The sequence below is a fragment of the Balearica regulorum genome, chromosome 4 (genome assembly GCF_011004875.1).
Source record: "Balearica regulorum gibbericeps isolate bBalReg1 chromosome 4, bBalReg1.pri, whole genome shotgun sequence".
Lineage (NCBI taxonomy): Eukaryota > Metazoa > Chordata > Aves > Gruiformes > Gruidae > Balearica > Balearica regulorum.
In genome coordinates, this window is record NC_046187.1 from 15280639 (window position 1) to 15295207 (window position 14569).

Genomic DNA, 14569 nt, shown 5'->3' on the forward strand with positions numbered 1-14569 from the left:
TCACATTTACTAAAATATGCACAATTGCACTCTTAGTAATGGAATACCCCTCTGTTAGCCTTTTGTCATGCTTAAAATTGCTAATTCCTTCCTACCCTTTGTTTTACTGGCTCTTGGTGAATTTCTAATTTGCCATAGCCATTGCTTAATTTATTTGGCAGCTTCTCAGTGAGAAGCTTTGCCAAAGACTTTTTTAACAACCAAATAAATTTCAACTGATTCTTAAGTCCAGGATTTTCCTGACATGCTCAAAACATCTTAGTAGAACACCACATGATTTTCTTTTACAGAAACCACATGTCCGTATCATATCACATCATTCATATTTTTTTCTGTTACATTTTTTGTTAACATACTAACATTTCTGGTATCATAAGTAGTTTCTTAAATCTTCTTTTCATACTTAAAAGCAACACCCCTGCTGATTTACCAGCCAATCTATGTCATGGGAAGTACACACTGACCCATACAGATGTACCACAGTGTCATGGTTTAGCCCCAGCCAGCAGCTGAGCACCATGTGGCTGCTCGCTCACTCCTCCTGCCCCAGTGGGATGGGGAGGAGAATGGGAAGAAAAGGGTAAAACTTTGCGCGTTGGGATAAGGATAGTTTACTGGGACAGCAAAGGATGAGGAAAACAACAACAGTAGTACTTAGAATATACAAAGCCCCAGCGGCTCCTCCTCCCCAGCCAGTCCCCTTTATATACTGAGCATGATGTCATATGGTATGGAATACCCCTTTCGCTAGTTTGGGTCAGCTCTCCTGGCTCTGTCCCCTCCCAGCTTCTTGTGAAAATTAACTCTATCCCAGCTGCTGAAAACCAAGACACACAAACACACGTGATCCCACCTAACAGGGCACAATGGGGAGTAGGGCTGAAGGAAACAGTGACACAGGCATGTCCTGCAATTTTGTAGTACTGGTTAGGTGGATCTTCTCCCCTTCCTTAAACTTCAGGTAATGCTTTGCACAGACTCTCCCCTCTAGTTATGAGGCATAGGAAGGATTGCCATTCACCTTTCTTTTGTGGGACTTAACAGGGGTAATTTGTTTTTGTTTTTTAAACACTCAGAATAAGAGGAAATGTTTCTGAGAACCTTCATCCCTAAGCAAATTCTGAACATAAGGGGGTTGGGATGCTGAATCCATTCACTGCTACACTTGCTTCTGGCTACTCAGTCTCTACTTACTTTCTGTGACCTAATTATCACTTCTTTCTTTGCCTACTACAGTTTTTATTTTTCTCACCAACTTTCAAGCAGATTAACATTTCCATGAAGCGTATCTATTTAAGCAACTACTACAACCTGGCCAGTTAGCCATACCTGCCTGCACACTGATTTTTTCAGTTTGGGTTTGTTGGTTTTTTTTAAATCTCTTTTAGCAAAATACCTTCTTCTGCAGCTCCATTTGAATACACTTGAGAAGTTTCCATTTTGCATCTATCATGCGCCCTCTGCTTTTTCATTTCATGCTCTTTTCTGACAAGTTCCCTCATTTTTAAAATATTGCACTTTCAAAAATTTAGTGCTACAGTGCTAGTTTTTATATGATCCTTCCCCTCAGGACACATACATTATTTATATAGCATTTTCTTTTTGAAACTATTTCCCTGCTTTGCTTGAAAGCAAAGGGGGGGGGGGGGGGAAAGCCTCTCTGCAGGGCTGGACTGGACTAAGTTTTAAAAAAAAAATATTTTTGTTTCTTTTTTTAAGATTTAAGCTATCAATGCATTTCCTGTCTTATCCTTGTCTCATATGCAAAAAGTGACAAGATTTAAAGGCACGTATTTGAAGTCACTTAGACCCCTGTCTAAGACTCAGGGCACAGATTTCACTTGTTGAAAAGCTGTGCAAGTTTGCATTACCTCCTCTTGGCTGAGGGGAGGTAATGGAATCAGAGGTGCCTCCCAGGGCTCTTTAATGTTACCTTAAACCAAACCAAACAAGAAACCCACCCAGAAAACACAGTCAACCTCCTTCTCCCAATCTCCCAAAGCATCTTCACCAGATCTTCACCAATCTGGTGAAGATGCTTTAAAATAACCTGTCCTATACCTCACCAAAATGGATTAGGAATGCTTATTCAGTTGTCTGACCCTAGCTGGGGAAGAAAGTGTGAAAAGCAAATCACTAAGGGGTAGTGAGCACCTGGCTACATTCTTCAGGGCCTTCCCTTATTCCCACTATCATGTAATTAATAGCCTCTCCCTAATCAGGAGGCTGTTTATAACCCTCTTTATATTACAAAGGAATATTAATCTGAGATCTCACTACATGGTCCCTCTTCATAAGCAACAGAAGCAGGAAGATCCTGTGGTTGAGCATCACATGACCTGCCTGCCATTGCATCTAACTTTTCTGTTAAGCTTAATCCTCCCTTTCCTCATTTTCTGCCATACCACCATGCTTCAGCACATGTTCACAATACCAACCTTCTTTTCCATTGCTAGAAGAGCTTGCTCACCCATGTCTATATAGCAGCACAAGGAACATTTATAGATATTATTTTTGGCCATATGTTCCTCTTCCTCATTCCCCCCTTCCAAGTGCTCAGGCTAATATCCTGTTGCTTTCTTGGAACGTATCTGTATGATCTCACAGCCTATCCATCCACCAATTGCTGAGGAAGATATGTGCATGATCCAAAGACACCAATTGGCCAAAGTCTGACTGATGCTTGTGGTATTGCTCTGAGGTAAATTTAATCCCTACTTCCCTACCAGGAAAAACAGAAAAGCCTCAATACATCTTGCAGAATTACACCACCCCTTTCCATTGCTTTCTGCAGAAGTAGTATGCTTTCTGCAGAAGAGATTCTCTCTCAAGAAGAAACCAACATATTCCAGCTAAACAGAGAAGGACTCAAGCACAACCCTCGCTGTCTGCTTGGACAAGACACCTCTCTCAGTTATCCATTCATTTTGTCCAGCTTCATTTTCAGTATTCTCAGCACTCCTGGAAACCACACTATGATACCAGAATCAAGTCCTGTGATGCTACCCCCAGATTCCTGGGAATAAGGGCCAAAACTTGTGCTTATGCATGTACTATAATTTGTCTCCAAAACAGACTAATAAAATTCCAAACTGTGTCTATTTTAGGATTTTTCTAAGGTGCCTATCACTGTGGAATCTAAATGCCATATAACAATTATAGATAACACTGTGTGCCTTAAATGGCAGTCCGCTCAGCCTCCCTTGTCAACTGTGTGTCTGTGTGGAAACTTTCCTTCTGCTTGCTTCCCTTCTTGCCTTTCACTTCCTTACCTCCAGTTGTGAGCTGGTCCTGGCAAAGTGCCCTTACTGGAAGAAGGCTTCATCAACATGGTGGGTAGCACATGGAGAATATGGTCAGGGCTGGAATCAATCCAGCTCTCTGTTAAGATTTTCTTTTGCAGGGGACAAGACACTAAAACTGTTGGCAATGTTGTATTCTGGGACAATCAGTTTGACATGTTATAATTACCATAAAATTACACAGTATTTATATTATATAGTTATTATTCGTTAACCTAAAGATGCACACAAACCACTCATGGCAATTAAATCTCTAAATGACCAGTTTCAATCGAAAATGCCTACAGGAACATAGAAAAAAGAGGAGATGCTTCAGATCAGGGCTATGCTGCCTAGAAAGAAACAAAGACAACACTATTAGATTTTTGAGAACTGCAGCTGGACAAAACAGCTCAACAGGTTTTGCCTGTCATCTTTATCAATAGAACATAAACCATGAAAACCAAACAGCAGCATTCAGGAAAAAAGCTTGGGTTGTGATAGCATCCTAGAATAAAAATTGGCTTACAATGAATGACAAACACCAGCCTAGTACCCTAATTTTGAGTAGTCTTGGTTTTGAAAAATGCGTCTTCACCTGCCACAGTTGACTCATGGGGAAGGAGAGAGGGATGGAGAGCTAGAGGTAGCTCTACATTCGTGGGTTGCCTGCCAGGAAAGAGATAAGGCCAGTGTCCTGGTTTCAGCTGGGAGAGAGTTAATTTTTTTCCTAGCAGCTGGCATAGGGCTGTGTTTTGGATTTAGGATGAAAATAATGTGGATAACACACTAATATTTTAGTTGTTGCCAAGCAGTCAAGGACTTTTCAGCTTCTCATACTGGCCTGCCAACAAGAAGGCAAGGGGCGCCTCAGAAGCTGGGAGAGGACACAGCCAGGACAGCTGACCCAAACTGGCCAAAGGGCTATTCCATACCATATGACATCATGTTCAGTATATAACTGGGGAAGTTGGCCAGGAGGTGGTTTGGCTCGAGAACTAGCTGAGTGTTGGTTCCAGGTGGCGAGCCACTGTGCTGTGCATCACTTATTTTGTATATTCTTTCATCATCACCATCATTATTATTACTATTACTACTATTAATCATGTTCCTTTTCTATTTTATTAAACTGTCTTTACCTCAACCCACAAGTTTTACCTTTTTCTTTTCTATTCTCTCCCCTGTCCCACTGTGAGGAGAGTGGGGAAGAAGTGAGTGAATGTCTCTCTGCGGCTGGTTTAGCTGCTGGTCAGGTTAAACCATGACAGCCAGGTGGCTCCCAAAGGATCCTAGGACAACAAAGAGACCTGAAACATCTGACTGGCATAAACAGACTGCTGCATCCTAAGTAGCTCCCAGCTGTGCTGTACCATTTCTAATGTGCATTCATTCAAATTTGAACAGTTGGCTTATATATGTGTCGGTTATTATAACCTCATACTTATTTACATACAGATTTAAAAGCAGCACTTTTTTATAATGAGAAAAGAAATCTGATGGGTTTTATTTTTAATCATGTTATCAATTTATACTTTCACCAATGGGAATTAAAATTATGCCTGACACTGTTGGACTGACATGCCCCTACCTCACTCACCTGTCTCAATTTTGATGTGATAGAAAATATTTTTATGAATGGCCTACTCAACTGAGAAAAATGTATGAAACCCATTGAAATTAAGGTAAAGCATTATCTTTCAGATTCTTGTACTTGTGATTCTTTACATCTATGGATAAGACTATAACAAGGACAAAAGACCAAATACAGGCCATCTAGTTTTATAGGACAATTGCCTTCATCTTAAATAGGGAGCAGTTTTACCAGCGAAGACCACTGGGTCCATCATGACCTGCATGACTGGACTGCATTGACTGAGGAGACTTCAGATGTTATCTCCATAGTAAGGCTAAAGAAGGCTGTAATATCTTACACTGTGTCAAGAAGCTCTGGGCCTGACTCTGACCTCAATGATGTCTAACTGAGCATTACTTGGCAATAATTACTATATTACCAAATAATTAACACTACGTGTTACGTGTTTGTACAAGGGATCTGTTTTAAGATGACATGGGCTCAGTTAATGAAGGGGTTTATGTTAGGTGAGGAACAGAAAAGAGCACAAGGGCTTCAGATAGCCATCAATTTGATAGCACACAGAGACAGTGAAAAAGTCCCTAATTTTCTCCAGCATACTACCTGTGGCCACCTATGGAAATCACCATGCCAAAAAGGAAGTGATACGCCCTCAACCTGAAAATAATAATTCCAAAAAGGCAAAAAAACCCCAGAGAACAAGGGTTTCTGCAGGGAATAATAGGGATGTCCTTTACAAAGCAAGGGACAACAACAGGTCTTTGCCAGGGAATAGCAAGCTTTTAGGTGATGCATGCTTCTGTGCAGGCTGTCAACAACTGAAAACAAAAAATCTTTCTTATCATGTTGTGTTCCCACTCTTTCTACTCAGGATAGCCATCTGAGCCCTCTAGTCAAAATGGAACATGAAGTCCTAAAAGAAAGAGCCACAAACGCCAAACCCACTTGTACCTGGTAAGGATTAGCATGATACACCAAGGATGCCTGGGAACAGTGCATTGATCCACTGTGGAAGAGTTAAGGGATGAGCCTTCATACTTAAGAGGGATGATTTCAGATCTAGCAAGGACCTGAAATACAGCAAGATCTGCTGTTGTGATCAGTGGAATCATCTGAATCATTTACACTGAAGTGAATAGTTACTTGGGTGTAAGCAAGGTTAGACTCCCGTCTAGCGATCTCTGCAATATAAAAGCTGAACACGCATTTCTGTCCCCCTCCGCATCAGCTTGATACTCTGTTACACACATTTGTCTAAAACAGACAAAATATTAACTATAATAAAACATTTCACTGTTATTATAAAATTGAGCCACATCAACAAGGTAAGCTTTTTGCACTTCAGCTTCTTCATCCATGGGCTAATGAGACAGGTACCACTTTTACTTCACCAGGTATGTTCTACAGCTTGCAAGACCAGACACTTTGTACATTGCAACCAAGTAGTATTTCAGCTAACCAGACAGAGAGTTTCTTTTTTATATTTTTCTATATCAACACAGATGTTGCTTCCTTCAAATGTCATCTTCAGTTTGAGCAAAAAAATTAGACTTAAAGCACACTTTAAACTTAATGGAAACATTTGAAAACAAAACATTACAGTATAATCTGTCATTCATTTTGCTTTGGATCCTTCACTCCTGAAATGCCTGCAGTTAAAAACTACAGCCAGAAAAAAGTTAAAAAGTTCTACAGGCCTGTCTGTAGAAAGTAATAGAGATGCCCTGCTAGTGCTGGCCAAGTTGGTATGCCCACTTAGTGTGATGCAATGGCATGCAGAGATACTAGCTGGCATCCTGAAAAGCAGCACTGCTGTGTTTGCATGATGTCACATCTCAGCTACCATCTCTGCTTCTGGTGGTTCCAGGTCCAGAACCAAATCAGTCAGACAGCTTGTGCTGCACCAAGCTGACATAACCCGAGGCAGTTTGTACACTGCATAGAATGGACAGGCAAGCAAAGGAAAATAAGTTATTTCTTTCTCTTTTTATGGTCTCTTTATTTAAAGCCATTTAAAATAAAAGTAGTACAGCTAGGGAAAATTTGTTCTTGCAAATGCAAATGAAATAGGTCTGATTGATCATTCAAGTGTTTTGATTGTCAGTAAACACTTCCCTTACCTTCATGTGTGATTTGAGATTGTCCTTGCGTGCACAGCGAAACGGGCAGAGTGGACACTGATGACTTTTCAAACCTGTATGAATCACCATGTGCCGTTTCCAGTAACTCTTCCTCTTGATAACCAAACCACAGATCGGACACTGGAAAGGTTTTCCTCCTTCTTCTTCTGAGGCTTAGCAGAAGGGGGAAGAAAAAGAGAGGATCCTTTACAGCCACTTGTCGAATACTTTCCCCTTGTAAACATACTCAAGATACCATTTTTCAATGCTAGAATTTCATCTGCAAAGAGACACATCAGTTAAACAACAACATGTACCAGAAATTTCAGTTCCTCCCCCCTGCATATCCCTTTTCCCCTTAATTCTCCTATTCTTAATTCTTCCTATTCTCCCTCTAAGGAAGGTCACTATAATATATAAAGGTTAATGTCCCAAATATCCTTTGGCTAATCAGTAGGGGATGCTACTCTATCTCACCTGGTCCTAATGTTCCTTATAATTTAACTGAACTAAATGGATGTCTCTCATAATCATCACTTAGCAGCTTCATTTCCTATCAAAGGCCGGTTGTAGTAGGGTATAAAAAATATGCTTAACTGTTAAAAAATGATCCATTTCCATATCTGATTGTTAGCTAGCAGGGGAGCAGGATATAAAGCATAGAACAATCCATAACTTAACTGAAAAGCATGCTGGTATTGCATATCAGATATATTTAAATCCAGAAGTGAGTAACTTCAGAATCTCTGCTGTTGAACTTCTTTAGTTATGGCTCGAGCAGATGCTGCTGCAACTGCAGCCATCAGGGGTCTTTGAGTCCTGGGTTTCCTTCTGCTCGTCTAGTTACCAGCGCTTTAAATCTACTGCCTTGTTAAATGTTTGCACTTAGCTTTACTGCCCAATTCACCTAAGATAAGAAAAGATTTGGTGGCATTTATCAGGCAAATATGGTTAGTCGACTGAATGTGGAACCATCGCAAGGTTGAAGGAAAGAGAAACTCCTTGCTGCTAGCTTTACATAAGTAACCATCCATTCATCCCCTCACTACGATTTCCTCTGCTTATTATAAAGAAAGGCCTAGCATTACCATGGAATTGGAAGCCTCCTTCCTCACTGTAAAAGACAGACTATTTTCAAATATCCAGAGCTCAGCAATGTGCATCCTGCTATTTAGAAATTAATTCTCTGAGAATATTTAATCTCATTATTATCAGTTATTTCCTACTGATAAGGATATAGCAAACATCAAATTCCCTTGATGAGGAACTAAGTGATAAAAACCTCCAGAAGATTTGTCAGATCTGAAAATATAATTCTCGGTATTAGGTAGGAAACAAACCCACCATAATTCAACTGATTAGTAGTAGTCATTATGCAAGTACAAAAAAGAACACATTGTCAAAGCATACACTTCTGCAAGTTCAGAAATTCTCCTCATGAAATATTCTATCACACTCAACATATTATCAACTTGTTCCCCTCTCTGCACCTCTACAGAGTAAGTCAAAACTAATGCTAGAATTGCTTGTGTTTCAGTTTTTAAACATCTTTACATCTTCACAAAAGGCAGGAGAAAGACAAACCACAAAAAAAACCCATTAGTAACATTTTTACCTATCATTTCTTTTCCTTCTACCATATCTTTTCTCCAGCCTCTGGTTATCATCACAAAGGATCCAGAAAAGAAATGTGTAACAAGCTATTACCTGTTTTCCGCCCTATTAAAAATAAATCTGCAAACAAGATGGATCAGTAGTAATTTAGCACGATACAAAATATGCAAAGAACTGGACCGAATGCATGTGACTTCACCAATAAAAATGACAATTAACGGCACACAGGAATTATGTCAATGCTCTCTAAAGCTGAACTATGTTAGCTCTTTACTATACTCTATAAACTTCAGCATAAGAAAGAAAATCATGGGCTTCGGCTTTCCTTCATTTTATTGATATCTATTCTATGTCACATGTCATCAATTAGTTGGAAAGAGTGACTCCAGTGAGGAGAGAATCAGGCAGTACTTCCCAAAGAAGCTTCAGGAACAAAATTGCAAGCATCATGGGCAAAAAATTACACCAAACAAGCATTCAGTCAGTCAAAGAAGGGTCTGCCACCCATATTCTTTCAAAAACAACATCAGAATTTTAACAGAGATTCCAGGCTTCCTTTTAAATTTCATCCAAAACACGAGCATTTTATAAAATTGGCAATATTAACAGATTGATAGAAAAGCTAGTCTTCTCTGTACCGCTTTGCTACAACCTATGCAAGTAAAGATTAGGTCCACCAAACCTGACACGCAGTTTCAGAGGTGGCTATGCTCTGATAAGCCATTGGGTACAGCCTCTTGCCTGTAATAATTCTGAACAAATAACTCAACATGCACTCAAAAGAGCAACAGGCATACTCTTGTTATTAACATATTCCTCTTTAAATAGCTTCCATCTTTGCTGTTCTTCACTTGTCGCCATCTAATTAATCTCACTGAGTATTGATCTCATAACCAAAGCTAGATGTTGCTGGTGGGTAAGTGAATCAGATTCATAACAACAAAGCAAATTCACCAGTGCCTTAAACATCCAAAGTATGAGAGAGGAGAAAACCACCTCTTAAGCTATGCCTACTGGGTAAAGATGTCTCTCTCTGGGAATAAGACAAAAACCCCCATGTCTCAAGGAGCAATCAGACACACACAAAAAGATAAAACATTATAAAATGAAATACTATTTTTTGCTTTTAGTGCCATAAGGTTATAGGTGCAAAAGGAATCAGGAACGTGTGACATTTATTTTCATGGCAAATATATACGCACAGCTGCCCTACTCAGCTTTTACAGAAGTGAAGTCTTCAATCAAAGGTCACTAAACGGTGACCTCTTTTTGCAAGCTGCATTTCTCCATGGCTGAAGGAATCAAGGAGTCTGGCTGTCCATAAATCAACATCCAGATATGCTAACCAACAATTTGCTTTTACTTTTCAGTTGGTTAATTATTTAGAAAGGAAAAACTTAACAGCATATCAGAAAATGGACTTAAAGAACTTTTGTTATGAACACTGCACTATAAAGTTTACTTGGATGCCAACTGGTGTTGGCCCCGTGCGTATGAACTGAAAGGAAACACCCTTCCTCTTGGGATACTAGTCCCATATATTATAAAAAATGAACAGTTGTTCCTTGGTTACCAAGGACCTAAGGCAGTCATCCCCCATTGTTATCTTTTAGCAGCACAGTATGTTTGGGCCTTCAGCAGAGAACAGTTGCTAGGAATTTGCTGCATCAGAACTAGTTTATAAAGTGCCAGTACTACCAGCGTGCTGGTACAGAGCACTCCCCTAGCATAAGCTGCACAGACAAATCCCACAGTTTGTTGGTCAAACACAGAAACCGGATTTTACTACAACCATTTACTTTTCCCCAGTAAAAACTTATGATGTAACAGCTTTTTCTCCAGCAGGAAATAAACTAATAACTTCAAATAAATTTTAGCCTTACTCCTTTGCTATACATTGCTGCCTTTCTTACATGAAGGCCAGTCTTCACAGAGAAAATTACATTAAATTAATTCCCACAGTCACACTGGTGTAGCCAGTGTGGGTACTCCTATTCCCACACGAAAGGACCTTTCCTTGGTTTAGCTTACGTTACTCCAAAAAGGACTTAATCTACACTAATGAAAACCTTAGGCCAGACCCATGCCAAGAATAGTTTGCCACTTAAATTGCCCTGGCAAAACACAACAGCAAAGCATTTGTAAAACACATGTAACTCAGAACAAAGAACTGGTACCGGCTGCACCACATCACATCCCTCCTCCTCCTCCTCTTCCAAGGGAGGAACGAGCATTGCTGTCCATCCAAGAGCTTCTATGCTATGAGTTTTTACCAAGAGCTGCACAGGGACAGATCAGACCTCATAATATCCCTAAACAAAAAGACTAGGCCAGAAAGACGGCAGTGCAATTATACAACATCCATGTCAGACTTCATGTCTGTGTACGCTGGCTTGCTACACCTGTACAGTCAACCTAGTATTCCTGATAAAACTCAGTCTGATAAAGTTCTAATATATTGAATCACTTTGTGCATCTCTGAAGAGAGCTGACATGCTTCCTTCCCCTCTGCAGCAGAACACCACTCCAGGGAGAACACGGGCAATATCTGAAGCTGTACGTTCTACCAAAAATATGAATCCATGATGTGAACTTTTTATAGAAAGAGATGAAAGAAACCTTATTTTTCCTTATTTTGAAGATGGATCATTGAAGTTTCCCTGCATGGCTTGCCAGTTCTTGAAAGCTTTTGTTACCAAGACTGTTTCTTCTTATTCCCTATATGCCCGATTCCTTGACTGCCAACAGCTGGAACTGGTGGAGGGAAGTCAGAAGTGGAAAATGGTTCTTGTTGAGCAAATTAGAGAAATGCAGTCCGCCTATTTTTTTTTAAACGACAAAGGATTGTAAAATACCAAACTGCTGCAAAAAATTTTAATGAAAAGTGGCAACATAATAATATACTCTGGTAAATTAGGACAGGGGAGTAAGCAATTATACAAAATTCCATTTGTGACAGAGACAGCAGGAGGGAGAATTCTCCCTTGTCCAATATTTCAAAAGCACTAGTTTTGTACATTCTTGCTGATACCGTGAGCTCCCTAACAGGGATTCTTTGATCTTCTCTGTTAAATATTTTTTGTGGACTTACTCTGAACTTGGTAAGAGGTGGAAACAGCATTGTATGGAATAAAAAAAAAATAAAGTACTGAACTGTACACTCATATCTTTCAAATATGGAAACATTTGTGACAGTTTGGTCTTCAAGTAGTATTTTAAAAAGCTTTTCTATTGTTTACCTAAAGTACCCGTTTCTTATTCTCATAATACATGGAATCAAACCAAATCCAGAGCCATTGAAGAGATGCTGTATAAGCCTACAGCAAAACAAATACATTCTACTTAATGGCTCAAACTGTATCCATACCTGTACTAGTGGGTTTGGATGCTCTTCCCTTAGGGACTGGCAGCAACAATAATTCCAAAGACTGTGATGGAGTTGCTTTCTCTTGCTTCATCTCTGAAAGCTGCAGGGGATCCTCAGCAACCAGTGATTTCTTCTTCTCAGCCAACAGGGTGCCTGCAGCCCTTGCAGCAACCTCCTTGAGAAGGGCAGCTGAAGAGGTCATGGAAGCCAGAGAAAGGAAAGAACTAGCCGGAGGCGGGTGCTCCTGCCCAGGAGTCATGCTTCTTTCACTCACTTTCTTAGATAAAGCTGCTAACGTGGAGCTGGCTGACTGAGAACTAAAAGGTGAGGAAAAGGATTCAAATCTTATAGTGTCTTCAGTCCTTGAAAGAGATTTGTCCTGCAGAACAGCATTGGCTGCGGCTTTCAGTTTCAGGATAGCTGAATCAGGGGACAAACCACAGGTGGTGGTTGAGTTTGGCAACCACTTACCTTGATTCCATATAAAGTGACTACTTGCATTGTATTGGTCACTTTGTTCCTGTTTCTCAGCAAGCTTTCTGGCAAGAACACTTAGCTGCTGGGCATGATGAGCAGGTGGAGAGAAGGAGAGATTTGAGCCAAGATTTATGGGGGACTCGACTCTGCCATTGACTGTAACAGCAGCATCCAGCTTGAGGGAGCCAGCCTCCAGTAGCCGCCTCAGGTTACTACTCAGTGGCTTATTTGGACCAGGAGGTTCTTCTTCACACAGAGGTGACACATCAGGAGAAAGGTGCTCTTTACTCTGTAATGTGTCTCTTAGTGCCTCATTTTCAATGGATCCCAGCTCCGCTGTGTTGCTGCTAGGAGTTGCACTTCCCAAAGAAGTGTCCGGGGAAGTGGACTGCTCTTGGATTCTGTCCTCAAGAGACAACTTAAAGTTCTCCTGGACTTCTCCATATGATGCTTCTGAAGGTGTTTCTGAAGAATTTCCAAACCAGCGTTCTTCTTCACTGAGTTCACCTTCCGCTTCTTCCTGTCTGGTACCATCTGTGTGGAACCAAGAACAACAGGATTATTCCCAAATCTGCGTAAAATAACTTCTTAGCATGAAGTATGCCTGGCCTCTGCATGACCCTCCTGAATAATCACCTAACATCCCCTGAAGTGCACAGACTTGGCATCAGCCTGGATTGAGTGACCAGAAAAAAGTTTTTTGAAAATTAGTAAGTCTTTCTTTGAAGACAAAATCATGACAAACCTATTATCTTTCAGTCAGCATAACTAGAACAGCTAAAACTGCAACAGTACAAATATATATTATATATATTGATATATTGCAAATATTTCATTATTGGTACAGTCTGTACATCCTGCAAAATATTATGAACTCTGTGCTATAAAGCAGGGATTTACCAGGCCCAGAAATTACTGGATACTTGTGTCTTTGTACAGCTAGCACAGGCAGGCCTTCAAAAGCAGATCAGGTGTGTAGCTACTCAAAGTAGTTTCTTCCACAGACTTTAAATCTCAGCCCAATCCTGCAGTGACCCCTATCTAAAATAAAATAAAATTTGTACAGATAATACACAATTCATTCCTGAATAGCTGAAATGACTAATACATGAATGCAGGCTAAAGCTCTCATCTCTCAAACTATGTGGGAAAGGAATATCGTACACACAAAATTAATCTTTGGGGTTGGGGTTTTTTCTTCTTGTATAGACACTACTTGCTTGTCATTTGCTTGCCACTCTTCACTAATGTTAAAGTTTTAAAGAGCATCCTAAACTGAACTTAGTTTAGCTGAAAAGAAAAGAAAAAATAAAAGAGAAAAAAAGAAGTGTTGGTCTCAATGCATTTAGTTACATTTTCTCCTCTCTGGTAACTGCAACACATATAGTCTCTCCTGAGACCTAACTGACAGCGTTTAAAGCACTGTGACCCTGGATTGCTCTTCTTCCTGATAGGTATTCAAAGTCTGATAGGTATTCAAAGTCACACAGACATGACCAAGACTTTTTTTTGCAGATATTGCTGGCCAACGAGAACGTGGTTAAGAACAACAGCACTGCTAGAATTAAATTCATGTTATCTTCTCTTGCCAGATACCTCTCACATTTCTTGCTTTTCGACTCAATGTCCCAAGCTACAAAAGAATCTTTGTAATCATACTACAGCAAAACAAAAGGATTTAATATAACCCTCCACTGACATTCTGGAAATGAACCTGCATGATATATACTGTATCTATGATCATGTGTTATTCCCAGATTCCCTATTTAATTCCAGCAAATTACAAAACTTGGAGAGAAGTTGATGAATAAAACTTAGATTTATATTATTGCTTTGATCCAATGAATTTAAGGAGGAAAACCCCAGCCAAATGTATCATGAGTATAGAGATACCAGCATACACTCTCAAAGCAAATTTTTTTTTTTTAAATGTGATACAGGATATGAGGCATAGTCTCTCACAGTAACTTCCTTTTACTCAAAAACCTTTGGAAAAAAATTCGCCAATGTTTTAAGAGCCCACAATGAAACCACTCAGTTCCCTTAGGTTAGTAATTCAAGCAGAACAGGATTAGCATCTTTCCTATTCAAAACAAAGAAAAGCCAAGCAAACTCC

General features: G+C 39.9%; 1 protein-coding gene across 3 annotated transcripts in view; it reads right to left on the minus strand.

Annotated features, from left to right (window-relative positions):
- Positions 1-14569, minus strand: part of ZNF827 (zinc finger protein 827) — a 134778-nt gene that overhangs the window by 68835 nt on the left and 51374 nt on the right. For all 3 annotated transcript variants that reach the window (XR_012835228.1, XM_075751249.1, XM_075751250.1), the window contains 2 exons: positions 11977-12987; positions 6996-7168 (listed from right to left, as the gene is read on the minus strand). Coding sequence is in view for 2 of the 3 variants with exons in the window: in XM_075751249.1 (XP_075607364.1) it covers positions 6996-7168; positions 11977-12987 (1184 nt within the window). In the remaining variant the exon portion in view is untranslated. The remainder of the gene's footprint in view (positions 1-6995; positions 7169-11976; positions 12988-14569) is intronic.